This window comes from Pristiophorus japonicus, chromosome 1, assembly GCF_044704955.1.
Source record: "Pristiophorus japonicus isolate sPriJap1 chromosome 1, sPriJap1.hap1, whole genome shotgun sequence".
Taxonomy (NCBI): domain Eukaryota; kingdom Metazoa; phylum Chordata; class Chondrichthyes; family Pristiophoridae; genus Pristiophorus; species Pristiophorus japonicus.
The window spans coordinates 106,218,851-106,235,225 of NC_091977.1; the positions used below are offsets into that span (position 1 = coordinate 106,218,851).

The following is a 16,375-nucleotide window of genomic DNA, read 5'->3' on the forward strand; positions in this document are numbered from 1 at the left end:
CAGAAAGAGCAGTGCAAGGAAGGTAGTGCAGGGGTCCCGTGTGGTCATCCCCCTGCAAAACATTTACACTGCTTTGAGTACTGTTGAGGGGGATGACTCATCAGGGGAGGGCAGCAGCAGCCAAGTTCATGGCACCGTGGCTGGCTCTGTTGCACAGAAGGGCAGGAAAAAGAGTGGGAGAGCGATAGTGATAGGGGAATAGATAGGCGTTTCTGCGGCCGCAACCGAGACTCCAGGATGGTATGTTGCCTCCCTGGTGCAAGGGTCAAGGATATCTCTGAGCGGGTGCAGGACATTCAAAAAAGGGAGGGAGAACAGCCAGTTGTCGTGGTGCACATTGGTACCAACGACATAGGTAAAAAAAGGGATGAGGTCCTACGAAACGAATTTAAGGAGCTAGGAGCTAAATTAAAAAGTAGGACCTCAAAAGTAGTAATCTCGGGATTGCTACCAGTTCCACATGCTAGTCAGAGTAGGAATCGCAGGCTAGCGCAGATGAATACGTGGCTTGAGCAGTGGTGCAGCAGGGAGGGATTCAAATTCCTGGGGCATTGGAACCGGTTCTGGGGGAGGTGGGACCAGTACAAAGCAGACGGTCTGCACCTGGGCAGGACCGGAACCAATGTCCTAGGGGGAGTGTTTGCTAGTGCTGTTGGGGAGGAGTTAAACTAATATGGCAGGGGGATGGGAACCAATGCAGGGAGACAGAGGGAAACAAAAAGGAGACAAAAGCAAAAGACAGAAAGGAGATGAGGAAAAGTGGAGGGCAGAGAAACCCAAGGCAAAAAACAAAAAGGGTCACTGTACAGTAAAATTCTAAAAGGACAAAGGGTGTTAACAAAACAAGCCTGAAGGCTTTGTGTCTTAATGCAAGGAGTATCCGTAATAAGGTGGATGAATTAACTGTGCAAATAGATGTTAACAAATATGATGTGATTGGGATTACGGAGACGTGGCTCCAGGATGATCAGGGCTGGGAACTCAACATCCAGGGGTATTCAACATTCAGGAAGGATAGAATAAAAGGAAAAGGAGGTGGGGTAGCATTGCTGGTTAAGGAGGAGATTAATGCAATAGTTAGGAAGGACATTAGCTGGGATGATGTGGAATCTATATGGGTAGAGCTGCAGAACACCAAAGGGCAAAAAACGTTAGTGGGAGTTGTGTACAAACCTCCAAACAGTAGTAGTGATGTTGGGGAGGGCATCAAACAGGAAATCAGGGGTACATGCAATAAAGGTGCAGCAGTTATAATGGGTGACTTTAATATGCACATAGATTGCGCGAACCAAACTGGAAGCAATATGGTGGAGGAGGATTTCCTGGAGTGCATAAGGGATGGTTTTCTAGACCAATATGTCGAGGAACCAACCAGGGGGGAGGCCATCTTAGACTGGGTGTTGTGTAATGAGAGAGGATTAATTAGCAATCCCGTTGTGTGAGGCCCCTTGGGGAAGAGTGACCATAATATGGTGGAATTCTGGATTAGGATGGAGAATGAAACAGTTAATTCAGAGACCATGGTCCAGAACTTAAAGAAAGGTAACTTTGAAGGTATGAGGCGTGAATTGGCTAGGATAGATTGGCGAATGATACTTAAGGGGTTAACTGTGGATGGGCAATGGCAGACATTTAGAGACTGCATGGATGAACTACAACAATTGTACGTTCCTGTCTGTCGTAAAAATAAAAAAGGGAAGGTGGCTCAACCGTGGCTATCAAGGGAAATCAGGGATAGTATTAAAGCCAAGGAAGTGGCATACAAATTGGCCAGAAATAGCAGTGAACCCGGAGACTGGGAGAAATTTAGAACTCAGCAGAGGAGGACAAAGGGTTTGATTAGGGCAGGGAAAATGGAGTACGAGAAGAAGCTTGCAGGGAACATTAAGACGGATTGCAGAAGTTTCTATTGATATGTAAAGAGAAAAAGGTTAGTAAAGACAAACGTAGATCCCCTGCAGTCAGAATCAGGGGAAGTGATAATGGGGAACAAAGAAATGGCGGACCAATTGAACAAATACTTTGGTTCGGAATTCACTAAGGAGAACACTAACAACCTTCCGGATACAAGAGGGGTCAGAGGGTCTAGTAAGGAGGAGAAACTGAGGGAAATCCTTATTAGTCGGGAAATTATGTTGGGGAAATTAATGGGATTGAAGGCCGATAAATCCCCAGGGCCTGATGGACTGCATCCCAGAGAACTTAAGGAGGTGGCCTTGGAAATAGCGGATGCATTGACAGTCATTTTCCAACATTCCATTGACTCTGGATCAGTTCCTATGGAGTGGAGGGTAGCCAATGTAACCCCACTTTTTAAAAAAGGAGGGAGAGAGAAAACAGGGAATTATAGACCGGTCAGCCTGACATCGGTAGTGGGTAAGATGATGGAATCAATTATTAAGGATGTCACAGCAGCGCATTTGGAAAGAGGTGACATGATAGGTCCAAGTCAGCATGGATTTGTGAAAGGGAAATCATGCTTGACAAATCTTCTGGAATTTTTTGAGGATGTTTCCAGTAGAGTGGACAAGGGAGAACCAGTTAATGTGGTATATTTGGACTTTCAGAAGGCTTTCGACAAGGTCCCACACAAGAGATTAATGTGCAAAGTTAAAGCACATGGGATTGGGGGTAGTGTGCTGACATGGATTGAGAACTGGTTGTCAGACAGGAAGCAAAGAGTAGGAGTAAATGGGTACTTTTCAGAATGGCAGGCGGTGACTAGTGGGGTACCGCAAGGTTCTGTGCTGGGGCCCCAGCTGTTTACACTGTACATTAATGATTTAGACGAGGGGATTAAATGTAGTATCTCCAAATTTGCGGATGACACTAAGTTAGGTGGCAGTGTGAGCTGCGAGGAGGATGCTATGAGGCTGCAGAGCGACTTGGATAGGTTAGGTGAGTGGGCAAATGCATGGCAGATGAAGTATAATGTGGATAAATGTGAGGTTATCCACTTTGGTGGTAAAAACAGAGAGACAGACTATTATCTGAATGGTGACAGATTAGGAAAAGGGGAGGTGCAACGAGACCTGGGTGTCATGGTACATCAGTCATTGAAGGTTGGTATGCAAGTACAGCAGGCGGTTAAGAAAGCAAATGGCATGTTGGCCTTCATAGCGAGGGAATTTGAGTACAGGGGCAGGGAGGTGTTGCTACAGTTGTACAGGGCATTGGTGAGGCCACACCTGGAGTTTTGGTCTCCTGACCTAAGGAAGGACATTCTTGCTATTGAGGGAGTGCAGCGAAGGTTCACCAGACTGATTCCCGGGATGACGGGACTGACCTATCAAGAAAGACTGGATCAACTGGTCATGTATTCTCTGGAGTTCAGAAGAATGAAAGGGGACCTCATAGAAACGTTTAAAATTCTGATGGGTTTAGACAGGTTAGATGCAGGAAGAATGTTCCCAATGTTGGGGAAGTCCAGAACCAGGGGTCACAGTCTAAGGATAAGGGGTAAGCCATTTAAGACCGAGATGAGGAGGAACTTCTTCACCCAGAGAGTGGTGAACCTGTGGAATTCTCTACCACAGAAAGTTGTTGAGGCCAATTCACTAAATATATTCAAAAAGGAGTTAGATGTAGTCCTTACTACTAGGGGGATCAAGGGGTATGGTGAGAAAGCAGGAATGGTGTACTGAAGTTGCATGTTAATTCATGAACTCATTGAATGGCGGTGCAGGCTAGAAGGGCCGAATGGCCTACTCCTGCACCTATTTTCTATGGTTCTATGTTTCTATGACACTTTGAGCGACTTCCCTCCATAGACGTCAAAATGTGTGGCTGTGGCCTCCTGTCAGCCTCGGTCCACAGCAACACATGTCGCCTCTCCAGGGCATCAAGGAGTGCATCCATGGCGGCGTTGGAGAACCAGTGAGTGCGCTGACGAGCTGTTGCTGCATCTGCCATTTTCACCCTCTGAATGAGTGCGTAGAAAGCGAATAAGCATGAGGACGCGCCCTATCCCCGCCTGAATTGAATCCAGATGGCGCTAGTATGCCTGTGGTGCAGTTACAAATGTTGATGGATGTTGTCGCCCCACTTACCGCCGTTTACCGCCTCCAGAGTAGCGTGCAATGCCTGATTTACCGCGGCAATCCCCTCTTCAGGTGGTAAAATTGAATTTCGCAGTTGGTGGCAGTAATTTACCGCCTGGTGGTAAAATCTCCACTCAGGCGGTATCACCACCTCCAAAACAGCGGTACCGAATTTTGAGCCCATAGTACTGCCTTTAGCTTTGGCATTTTTCTATTTCTCCCTGATGTCATCTTAGTCAGTACAGCCCTATTACTTTTGTTACTCTTCTCTGTCCCTTCCTGACCCACACTACTTATTTTTACCCAAAACTCTGCTCTGCTCTAGAGCCTTGACATTTCTCTTGCTGCTTTTAAATTTACTCTTTCCTGAATCCTCCCACACCCTCTTCATTAGTTTAAAGCCCTGTCTACTGCCCTAGTTATTCGATTCGCCAGGACACTAATTCCAGCCCAGTTCAAGTGGAGCCCATCCGAACGGAACAGCTCCCTCTTTCCCCAGTACTGGTGCCAGTGCCCCATGAAGCTAAACCCCTGCCGCCCCCACCACTCTTTAAGCCATGCATTTAACCTTCTAATCTGCTGATCCCTACGCCAATTGGCGCATGGTTCAGGTAACAATCCAAAGATTATTACCCTTTGATGATCTGCTTTTTAATTTGAACCCCAACTCAAATTCTTTCAGCAGAACCTCATTCCTAGTTCTGCCGATGTCGTTGATTCCTACGTGGACCGCGGCAACTGGATCTTCCCCTTCCCATTCCAAGGTCTCCTCCAGCCGTGAGGCGATGTCTTTAGCCCTGGCATCGGGCAGGCAACACCACCGTTGAAATTCCCAGTTGCGGCTGATAAGAACCGTGTCTATCTCTCTGACTATACTGCCCCCTGCCACATCTACATTCCCTTTCACTTCCCCACTTGAATGGCCTCCTGCACCATGGTGCCATGGTCAGCCTGCTCATCCATCCTGCAGGCTTTTCCCTCATCCACACAGGCAACAAAAACCTCATACCTGTTGGATAAGGGCAAAGGCCGAGGCTCCCCATACCTGCCTGAGTTGCAGTCACACCCTCCTGTCCCTGATCACTAACCAGACCTGCACCACTACCTAACCCAAGGGATGTGATTGCCTCCTGGATCAAAGTATCCAGGTAACTCTCCCCCTCCCTGATGCTCCACCATGTCTGCATCTCAGACTCTAGCTCAACAACCCTCAGCTGAAGTTCCTCAAGATGTCGGCACTTGCTGCAAACGTGGTTGTCCGGGAACACAATGCTCTCCATAAACTCCCACATGAGATTTATGAGGATGTTGCCAGGAGTGGAGAATCTTAGCTATGAGGACAGATTGGATAGGCTGGGTTTGTTTTCCTTGGAACAGAGGAGGCTGAGGGGAGACCTCATTGAGGTGTATAAAATTATGAGAGGCCTAGATAGAGTGGATAGAAAGGGCCTGTTTCCCTTAGCAGAGAGCTCAATAACCAGGGGGCATAAATTTTAAGTAATTGGTAGAAGGTTTAGAGGAGATTTGAGGGAAATTTCTTCACCCAGGGGGCTCTGGGGATCTGGAACTCACTGCCTGAAAGGGTGGTAGAGGCAGAAACCCTCACCACATTTAAAAAGTACTTGGATGGACACTTAGTGCCGTAACCTGTTGGGCTACAGACCTAGAGCTGGAAAGTGGGATTAGACTGGATAGCCTCTTGTTGACCGGCACGGACACGATGAGCCGAAATGGCCTTCTTCCGTGCTTTAAATTTCTATGATTCTTTGATGCAGTTGTGGCACACTACCTGCACTGCCATCCCTATATGACCTTGTTCTATTTAATTAAATGTAATTAAGTTTGTATTTAAGTAACTTAGTTCACAGTTTAGTTCCTTGACTTCTTAGTTGATCTGGATTAAGTAATGGGTAATGAAATTAAATATCTACCTGTAACGCAAAGCACTACAAATAGTGTGGGGAAAAAGCTGCAACGTGTTCTCTCTTCTCCGAATTCCCACTTGTTCCAAATTCTGTAATAAACCACTCTTTACGTCTACTCTATGCAGACCACAGGAGCACAGACATCACGGGGAGGGGGTGGGGGGGGGGTGCGGCGGGTGCGGCGCTGGAGGGGATTACAGAGATAGGGAGAGGCGAGGTCATGGAGGGATTTGAAAGCAGGATGAGAATTTTGAAATCGAGGCACTTCTTAACCGGGAGCAGATGTAGGTCAGCAAGCATCATCATCATCATAGGCAGTCCCTCGGAATCGAGGAAGACTTGCTTCCACTCTTAGCATGAGTTCTTAGGTGGCTGTACAGTCCAATACGAGAACCATAGTCTCTGTCACAGGTGGGGCAGATAGTCGTTGAGGGAAGGGATGGGTGGGACTGGTTTGTTGCACACTCGTTCCGTTGCCTGCGCTTGATTTCTGCATGCTCTCGGCGACGAGACTCGAGGTGCTCAGCGTCCTCCCGGATGCACTTCCTCCACTTAGGGCAGTCTTTGGCCAGGGACTTCCAGGTGTCAGTGGGGGTGTTGCACTTTATCAGGGAGGCTTTGAGGGTGTCCTTGTAACGTTTCCGCTGCCCACCTTTGGCTCGTTTGCCGTGAAGGAGTTCCGAGTAGAGCGCTTGCTTTGGGAGTCTCGTGTCTGGCTTGCAAACTATGTGGCCTGCCCAACAGAGCTGATGAAGTGTGGTCAGTGCTTCAATGCTGGGGATGTTGGCCTGTTCGAGTACGCTAACGTTGTTGCGGCTGTCTTCCCAGGAGATTTGTAGGATTTTGCAGAGACATCATTGGTGGTATTTCTCCAGCGACTTGAGGTGTCTACTGTACATGGTCCATGTCTCTGAGCCATACAGCAGGGCGGGTATTACTACAGCCCTGTAGACCATGAGCTTGGTGGCAGTTTTGAGGGCCTGGTCTCCAAACGCTCTTTTGCTCAGGCGGCCAAAGGCTGCACTGGCACACTGGACGCAGTGTTGGATCTCATCATCAATGCCTGCTCTTGTTGATAGGAGGCTCCCGAGATAAGGGAAGTGGCCCACGTTGTCCAGGGCCGCGCTGTGGATCTTGATTACTAGGGGGTAGTGTTTTGCGGTGAGGGCAAGCTAGTGGAGACCTTTGTCTTACTGTTGTTTAGCGTAAGGCCAATGCTTTCATACGCCTCAGTAAATATGACGACTACGTCCTGGAGTTCAGCCTCTATGTGCGCAGACACAGGCGTCATCCGCATACTGTAGCTCGACAACAGAGGTTGGGGCGGTCTTGGACCTGGCCTGGAGATGACGAAGGTTGAACAGGTTCCCACTGGTTCTGTAGTTTAGTTCCACTCCAGCGGGGAGCTTGTCGACTGTGAGGTGGAGCATGGCAGCGAAGAAGATTGAGAAGAGGGTTGGGGCGATGATGCAGCCCTGCTTGACCCCAATCCGGACCTGGATTGGGTCTGTGATGGATCAGTTAGTAAGGATCATGGCCTGTATGTCGTCGTGGAGCAGGTGGAGGATGGTGACGAACTTTTGGGGACATCCGAAACTGAGGACGATGCTCCATAGACCCTCGCGGTTGACAGTGTCAAAAGCCTTTGTAAGGTCAAAGAAGACCATGTATAAGGGCTGGCGCTGTTCCCTACATTTTTCCTGCAGCTGTCGCGCTGCAAAAATCATGTCCGTTGTGCCCCGGAGGGGATGAAATCCGCATTGTGACTCCGGGAGGAGCTCCTCAGCCACAGGGAGAAGACGGTTGAGAAGGACTTTCGCGACGTCAGCAAGCACAGGGGTGATGGATGAACGGAACTTGGTGCGAATTAGGATGCTGGCAGCCGAGTTTTGGATGACCTCAAGTTTACATAGGGTAGAATGTGAGAGGCCAGCCGGGAGTATGTTGGAATAGTCAAGTCTAGAGGTAACAAAAACATGGATGATAGTTTTAGCAGTGGATGAACTGAGGCAAGGATGGGCGATGGACGATGTTACAGAGGTGGAAATAGACTATCTTAGTTATACTGTAAATATGTGGTCAAAAGCTAATTTCAGGGTCAAATATGACACCAAGGTTGCGAACAGTCTGGTTCAGCCTCAGACAAATGCTAGGGACAGGGATGGAGTCAGTGGCTAGGCAACAGAGTTTATGACAGGGACCGAAAACAATGGTTTCGGTCTTCCAAATATTCCATTGGAGAAAATTCCTGCTCATCCAGAACTCTGTTGGACAAGCAATCTGACTATTTAGAGACTATGGAGGGGTCAAGAGAAGTGGTGCTGAGGTAGAGCTGGGTGTTGTCGACGTACATATAGAAACTGATGCTGTGTTTTCGGATTATGTCGCCAAGGGGCAGCATGTAGATGAGAAATAGGAGGGGGACAAGGATAGATCCTTGGGGGACACCAGATGTAACAATGTGGGACTGGGACGAGAAGCCGTTGAAGGTGATTCTCTGGCTATGATTAGATAGATAAGAATGGAACCAGGCGAGTGCACTCCCACCCAGCTGGACGACAGTGAAGAGACGTTGGAGAAGGATTGAATGGTCAACCGTGTCAAAGACGGTCAAACAATCAAAAAGGCTAATGGAATGTTGGCTTTTATATCTAGAGAACTAGAATATAAGGCGATATAAGTCATGCTTCAGCTTAACAAAGCCCTGGTTAGACCACACCTGACGTAGTGTGAGCAGTTCTTTGCAGCACACTTAGGAAGAATATATTGGCCTTGGAGGGCGCGCTGTGTAGATTTACCAGAATGTTACCTGGACGTCAAGGGCTAGATTACGAGGAGAGATTACACAAACTAGGGTTTTATTCCAGTGGACAGCAACACATTTTAAGAGAGGTGAGAGTGGTGGTACTCAAAGGTGGACAAAGTTGCTGAGGAGTAAAGGGAGAGACTGAGATGTGACTTGGTGATGATGACCACACTGTCATAGCCAGTGGGGGGAGACTTTTGGAAGGGGCGAGATGTCATCCACTTCTGAGCCAAGTTTCAGTCAAAGCCAGGATGCCAATTCAATCATTCACAATAAGGTTCTGAATGGTAAGGATCTAATTTGCGAGTGAACAGATATTTTGGAGGGAAATATGGAGAGGGGTAGTGATTATTGATCCGCTGGCAGAGGCCAGGCAAGCAGTGATGACAAGACTCCGTCCTTAATTTAAGCATTAATTTTCTTTTAATGTGAAATAGTAACTGTTATATATGTGGACTTGTATTTACTCTGTACAGCCACCAGAAGGCTCATTCCCCGGAGTCTCAAGGGATCCCGTAATCCCTTGGGAGAACAGTTATTTAAGAAGGCCTCACAGGTTGGAGAGGCACTCTGGAAACCTGCAATAAAAAACTAAGGTCACACTTTACTTTGAGCTCACAGTGTTCAGTCTGACTCTTTCCCCATACACTACAGTAACGATGATGTGGTTTATGATGGATTACTACTTGGCTGACTTACAGTAATGTATCCGAATACATAATCCTCCTAAGACAATTTGAAGTGTTTTTGTACACAAAAGCAGTCTCAGCATTGTGCACTTGATAAAGTACACTGGTTAATATAGGGGAATGTGTTGCTCATGAATTTTGCCCAATAACCCAGAACTCCAGCTGTGAGCATCCATTCTTCCTTGAAATGCCATTGTAGTAATTGCTTTCAAATGCAATTTACCCAACTCCAGTTTGAAAAGAGACATATTTTGTCTATTAACTAAATTACATTTTATTTGATGAGCATCAAAGATTTTTCAATGCCCATCAAACAGTTTAATGGGCTAAATGCCATCTAATTTTCTAAGTGATCTTTGATACTATTCCTCATGTTGTGAACTTGTTTGCAATGTTGTTTTTAAATTATTATGACAGTTTTCATCAAAGAGTAAGAATCACTGTTTTCCCCTTGTTCAGTTCGGGAACATACTGCAGAACATTCTGTAACGGATCCCGCAAATTTAAACATGCATGCAGTACAATTTCCTGCTTGACTTCTGCAGTTTTGCATAAACAAGCTGAAAGGCAGTGAAAATGCTGGTCTCGGGTTGATGAAAAGTCACTTGCCATAACAAATTATCTGCTCCAACCGTATTAAAAGTATTCTCTGGTGTTGGGTTCAAAGCTTAATGTATATTTATTCCAATCTTAGGTTAGAATTGTTTACATTTTGTGTTGAAAAATATTACTTTGTTTACCAGTTGTTCCCATTGTTATTGCTACATGTCAGCTGTGGCACACTCGCCTGAGTCAAAGTTGTGGGTTCGAGTCCCATTCCAGGGACTTGAGCACATAAATCTAGGCTGACACTCCAGTGCAGTGCTGAGGGAGTGCTGCACTGTAGGAGGTGCCGTCTTTCAGATGAAACACTAAACTGAGGCCCCGAATGCTCTCTGGTGGACAAAAGATCTCATGGCACTATTTTGAAGAAGAGCAAGGGTATTATCCCTGGTGTCCTGACCAATATTGATCCCAATTTATCTGGTCATTATCACATTGCTGTTTGTGGGAGCTTGCTGTGCACAAATTGGCTGTCACGTTTCCTACAATACAACAGTGACTACACTCCAAAAGTTTATAAATTGGCTCTAAAGCACTTTGAGACGTCCAGTGGTCGTGAAAGGCGCTATATAAATGCAAGTCTTTTTTCTTTTATATCTTATTTACATGGCTTCAATTCCAGAAACAACCTGTTTTTGTAATAGAAGGATAGGAGTTCCTGTCTTAAATCTTGAACCTCTGTCGACTAGGGTCGTCAACCCTCCAGGTTTGTCCTGGAGTCTCCAGGAGCAATCTCCTGGACACTGCTGCAAGCAACCCAGGAGAAAAGTCATAAGGGCTTTAAAAAAAAAAGTTTTTTTCATTTTATTTGAATACTGTCGCTTATTAGATATTGGAAATGGAACACAAAGTCTGTTTGACTGCAAGGGCCGATTGGAGGTCGTGTAATGAAACCTCTCGGAATATGTCCAACAAGAGTTGGCAAATTGACTCCAGACCAGTAATTGATTGTACTACCCCAACATTTTCAGAATATTAGTTATGTTATTTTGTGATTTATGATGCATGTTTATAGGTTTTTCAGATCTGATCCTGTTACAGATGTAACTACATTAAATTTTACGAGATAAAGTTCCAAACTGTGGCTGTTGCCACAGACTTTTCAGATCTTGTACCATATGTGTTTGTAATATCATCTCACTGCCAGTTATAAATTTGTGTTCAGAACCAGATAATTCTTTGGTAATGTTGCAATTTTAAATGTCAGTTGTGCAATATTGGACAATATATAGTATTTGATTATGAGCAAGTGCTGCATGTACAATTAGCATTTTGTTGTTTAACACATTACATCAGATCAGCATCAGAAACACAGATAGTAGCCTCAGGCTTTACTCATCTTTGTTTGGGGAGTAACATCAAATAATCAACAATGTCAACTTAATTCATCAACCTAGAGGTTATTGCAAAGTAATCAAACCTACCTTCATTTATAAACTTTTATCTGTTTCCTTTTTATCAGTTTAAATTTGTAATCCTTGAAGGAAATTTATATATGTCTTTTTTTTTATCCCTGCCACAATTTGTTAATGGTTGCATCCTATGGACTGTGTTGTTTTTTGCAGGGTCTCATTAGACACACTGGCAGCATTGCTAAAGTCGAGTAAGTGTTTACCTAGTTGCCTATGTAAGTTAGTCTTTGAGGATGAGCCTTTTCATTCCACTTTAAAATTTGTTTTTTGCAATTTCTCTAATTTTTCTCTCCATCTCCTGGATTTTGCTGGGGCATAATTCTACAGTGCTGATAGCTCTCTGGTAGTATGCTCATTTGAACATTCATCTTGTGTGTTACATAGAAACATAGAAAATAGGTGCAGGAGTAGGCCATTCGGCCCCTTGAGCCTGCACCGCCATTCAATGAGTTCATGGCTGAACATGCAACTTCAGTACCCCATTCCTGCTTTCTCGCCATACCCCTTGATCCCCCGAGTAGTAAGGACTTCATCTAACTCCTTTTTGAATATATTTTGTGAACTTTCTGTGGTAGAGAATTCCACAGGTTCACCACTCACTGGGTGAAGAAGTTTCTCCTCATCTCGGTCCTAAATGGCTTACCCCTTATCCTTAGACTGTGACCCCTGGTTCTGGACTTCCCCAACATTGGGAACATTCTTTCTGCATCTAACCTGTTAAACCCGTCAGAATTTTAAACATTTCTATGAGATCCCCTCTCATTCTTCTGAACTCCAGTGAATACAAGCCCAGTTGATCCAGTCTTTCTTGATATGTCAGTTCCGCCATCCCTGGAATCAGTCTGGCGAACCTTCGCTGCACTCCCTCAATAGCAAGAATGTCCTTCCTCAAGTTAGGAGACCAAACTGTACACAATACTCCAGGTGTGGCCTCACCAAGGCCCTGTACAACTGTAGCAACAACTCACTGCCCCTGTACTCAAATCCCCTCGCGATGAAGGCCAACATGCCATTTGCTTTCTTAACCGCCTGCTGTACCTGCATGCCAACCTTCAATGACTGATGTACCATGACACCCAGGTCTCGTTGCACCTTCCCTTTTCCTAATCTGTCACCATTCAGATAATAGTCTGTCTCTCTGTTTTTACCACCAAAGTGGATAACCTCACATTTATCCACATTATACTTCATCTGCCATGCATTTGCCCATTCACCTAACCTATCCAAGTCACTCTGCAGCCTCATAGCATCCTCCTCGCAGCTCACACTGCCACCCAACTTAGTGTCATCCACAAATTTGGAGATACTACATGTAATCTCCTCGTCTAAATCATTAATGTACAATGTAAACTGCTGGGGCCCCAGCACAGAACCTTGCGGTTACCCCACTAGTCACTGCCTGCCATTCTGAAAAGTACCCATTTACTCCTACTCTTTGCTTCCTGTCTGACAACCAGTTCTCAATCCACGTCAGCACACTATCCCCAATCCCATGTGCTTTAACTTTGCACATTAATCTCTTGTGTGGGACCTTGTCGAAAGCCTTCTGAAAGTCCAAATACACCACATCAACTGGTTCTCCCTTGTCCACTCTATTGGAAACATCCTCAAAAAATTCCAGCAGATTTGTCAAGCATGATTTCCCTTTCACAAATCCATGCTGACTTGGACCTATCATGTCACCTCTTTCCAAATGCGCTGCTATGACACCCTTAATAATTGATTCCATCATTTTACCCACTACCGATGTCAGGCTGACCGGTCTATAATTCCGTTTTCTCTCTCCCTCCTTTTTTAAAAAGTGGGGTTACATTGGCTACCTCCACTCCATAGGAACTGATCCAGAGTCTGTGGAATGTTGGAAAATGACTGTCAATGCATCCGCTATTTCCAAGGTCACCTCCTTAAGTACTCTGGGATGCAGTCCATCAGGCCCTGGGGATTTATCGGCTTTCAATCCCATCAATTTCCCCAACATAATTTCCCGACTAATAAGGATTTCCCTCAGTTCGTCCTTCTTACTAGACCCTCTGACCTCTTTTATATCCGGAAGGTTGTTTGTGTCCTCCTCAGTGAATACCGAACCAAAGTACTTTTTCAATTGGTCTGTCATTTCTTTGTTCCCCGTTATGACTTCCCCTGATTCTGACTGCAGGGGACCTACGTTTGTCTTTACTAACCTTTTTCTCTTTACATACCTATAGAAGCTTTTGCAGTCCGTCTTAATGTTCCCTGCAAGCTTCCTCTCGTACTCTATTTTCCCTGCCCTAATCAAACCCTTTGTCCTCCTCTGCTGAGTTCTAAATTTCTCCCAGTCCTTGGGTTCACTGCTATTTCTGGCCAATTTGTATGCCACTACCTTGGCTTTAATACTATCCCTGATTTCTCTTGATCGCCACGGTTGAGCCACCTTCCCTTTTTTATTTATTTATTTTTTTCGTATAGTTGTCACTACTCACCCTTGTATTGGCATCACAGTCAAGCCTGATCCCGCCACTTTTGACTTTTTCTCCAACTCGCTGAGAGATGCTTCATATGGTGCCTTTTCTACTTGATGTAGTTCAGCTTGAGACTTGAGCAGTACAGGACCTGACCCATCCCCACTCACTTTCATAACCACTATGCTGCTGGCTGATTTTTGATTTCTTCCGTTCCTAGTCCAGTGATGTTGAAGCCAATTGTTGTGGGGGTATTTAAAAAAAATACTATGTTAAAGAAGAAATTGCAATCTTCCATTTCAATTGTATTTATAGATAATTTGTTGGCTGAGTCTAACATTTTCAGCTTCGTTCGTTTTGTTTCTTACAGTAAGCTAAAGTGGTGAATCTGAAAGCATTTGTTAGTGTTAAGCAGTCGTCCAACTTTAGAGTACGCAATTACTAACATGATGATGAAAAAGTTCTTTTATAACACTTGTAGTTACCATCTAAAAAATTACATTTAGTTGCACAAAACTGTTACATGAACTTGAATTGACAGCATTGTGAAGCCATCTGAGTCAAGAACTACTTCACCTCCTGTTAGATTTTGTGTAATAAACTTTCAAAAGGGCACCGTCTTTGAGAAAGAGTACTTCTATTTTTTTTGTCTGCTGGTATGATTTAAAGTACATCATGTCATCACCAATATTGATGCCTTTGACATGAAAATACGACATAACTCTTCTCCTTCCCCAAAAAAGTTTACCAAACATTTTTTTGTGATGGTACTTGTACTTTTTACTCACCCTTCTGTCTGTAGCCATGATAAACCTATTACATATATTAATATATATAATTGAATGACAACATTAACGAACTATTAACTATTTCCTCAGTTACAGTTAGGAAAAAGTTTTTAAAAAAACATGTGTTTCTTTTATTGTAGAAACCAACGCCAGGAGGGCAGTGGATAGGGGATACTTTCCTATTCTTCTCACAATTTATATCGACTGGCATAGACATGATACAAGGCATCGGCACATGCTGATCCGCAAAGGGATTTTAACCTGTATCAGAAATATCACATGTATCAAGTTGGGCAGGAAAGCTTTCGTTGATGCTGAAGGGATGAAGGTCTTGTATAATACATCTCAAGTAAGTGCCTTGAATGTTGCTGAACTAATGCACAATTATGTGGACATAATTGTGTGCTGAAAACTAGGCACCATCTCCATTAAGATCAGTCTTTGAATATGAGCATTTATGTTACATTTTAAACAGCTGCCACTGATTGCAAACAGCTGCTTGAGGGTAATACTTAAAGGTCATATGGAAAAGCTTTTCGAACATTGGCAAATAATAAAACTGTGTAATCTTTCAAGCTATTGTAATGAAACCATTCTAATGCGTGCATGCTCTAATGCAGCATCGTAAACAAAAAATAGGCATTGGCTGCAAGACAAAAAGCACAGAGGTGTAAATCGTAGCTATTCTGAGTGGCAGACGGTGAAATGTGGAATCCCACAAGTATCAGTTCTGGGACCACTGTTGTTCACAATTTATATTAACGATTTAGACTGGGATCAAAAACATAATTTCTAAATTTGCGGACGGCACCCCGAATTGGGGGGGGTGGGGGGGACTGTAACAAGTCGTAAGATATTAATAAACTTACTTGGTAAATGAATTTCAACACTGGTAAGTGGTAAGTTTGAGGTAATACATTTTGGTAAGAAAAATAAGGTGGTCACATATTACTTGGAAAAAAGAATCTAAATAGGGTAGAAGAGCAAAGGAATCTGGGATTACAAATATACAAATCGTTAAAAGTAGCGACGTGGGTAAGTAAGCCCATATTTAAAAAAAAGCAAACCAAGCACTAGATTTTATTTCTAGAGGGATAGAGTTGAAAAGTAGAGAAATTATGCTCAACTTGTATCGAACCTTTGTGTACGTGTTGTACGTGTGCAATACTGGTCACAATATTATAGAGGCACTGAAAAAGGTGCAAAAAAGATTTACAATGATGATACCAGAAATGCAAAGTTATACCTATTGGGAAAGGATGAATAAACTGACTCTCTTCTCTTTAAAAGAGAAGGCAGAGCGGTGATTCAATACAGGTCTTTAAAATTATGAAAGGTTTTGATACCGCAGACAGAGTGTGTTTCCATTTAATAAGAACATAAGAAATAGGAGCAGGAGTAGGCCAAATGGCCCCTCAAGCCTGTGCCATCATTTAATATGATCATGTCTGATCTGATCATGGACTCAGGTCCACTTCCCTGCCTGCTCCCCATAACCCCTTATTCCCTTATCGTTTAAGAAACTGTCTATCTCTGCTTTAAATTTATTCAATGATCCAGCTTCCACAACTCTCTGAGGCAGCAAATTCCACAGATTTACAACCCTCTGAGGGAAGAAATTCCTCCTCATCTCAGTTTTAAATGGGCAACCCCTTATTCTAAGATTATGTCCCC

General features: G+C 44.3%; 1 protein-coding gene across 11 annotated transcripts in view; it reads left to right on the forward strand.

Moving 5' to 3' along the window:
• agtpbp1 (ATP/GTP binding carboxypeptidase 1) overlaps window positions 1-16,375 on the forward strand; it is a 492,848-nt gene that overhangs the window by 213,813 nt on the left and 262,660 nt on the right. For all 11 annotated transcript variants that reach the window (XM_070882177.1, XM_070882142.1, XM_070882161.1 and 8 more), the window contains 2 exons: window positions 11,629-11,666; window positions 14,842-15,050. In XM_070882177.1, coding sequence (XP_070738278.1) covers window positions 11,629-11,666; window positions 14,842-15,050 — 247 coding nt within the window. The remainder of the gene's footprint in view (window positions 1-11,628; window positions 11,667-14,841; window positions 15,051-16,375) is intronic.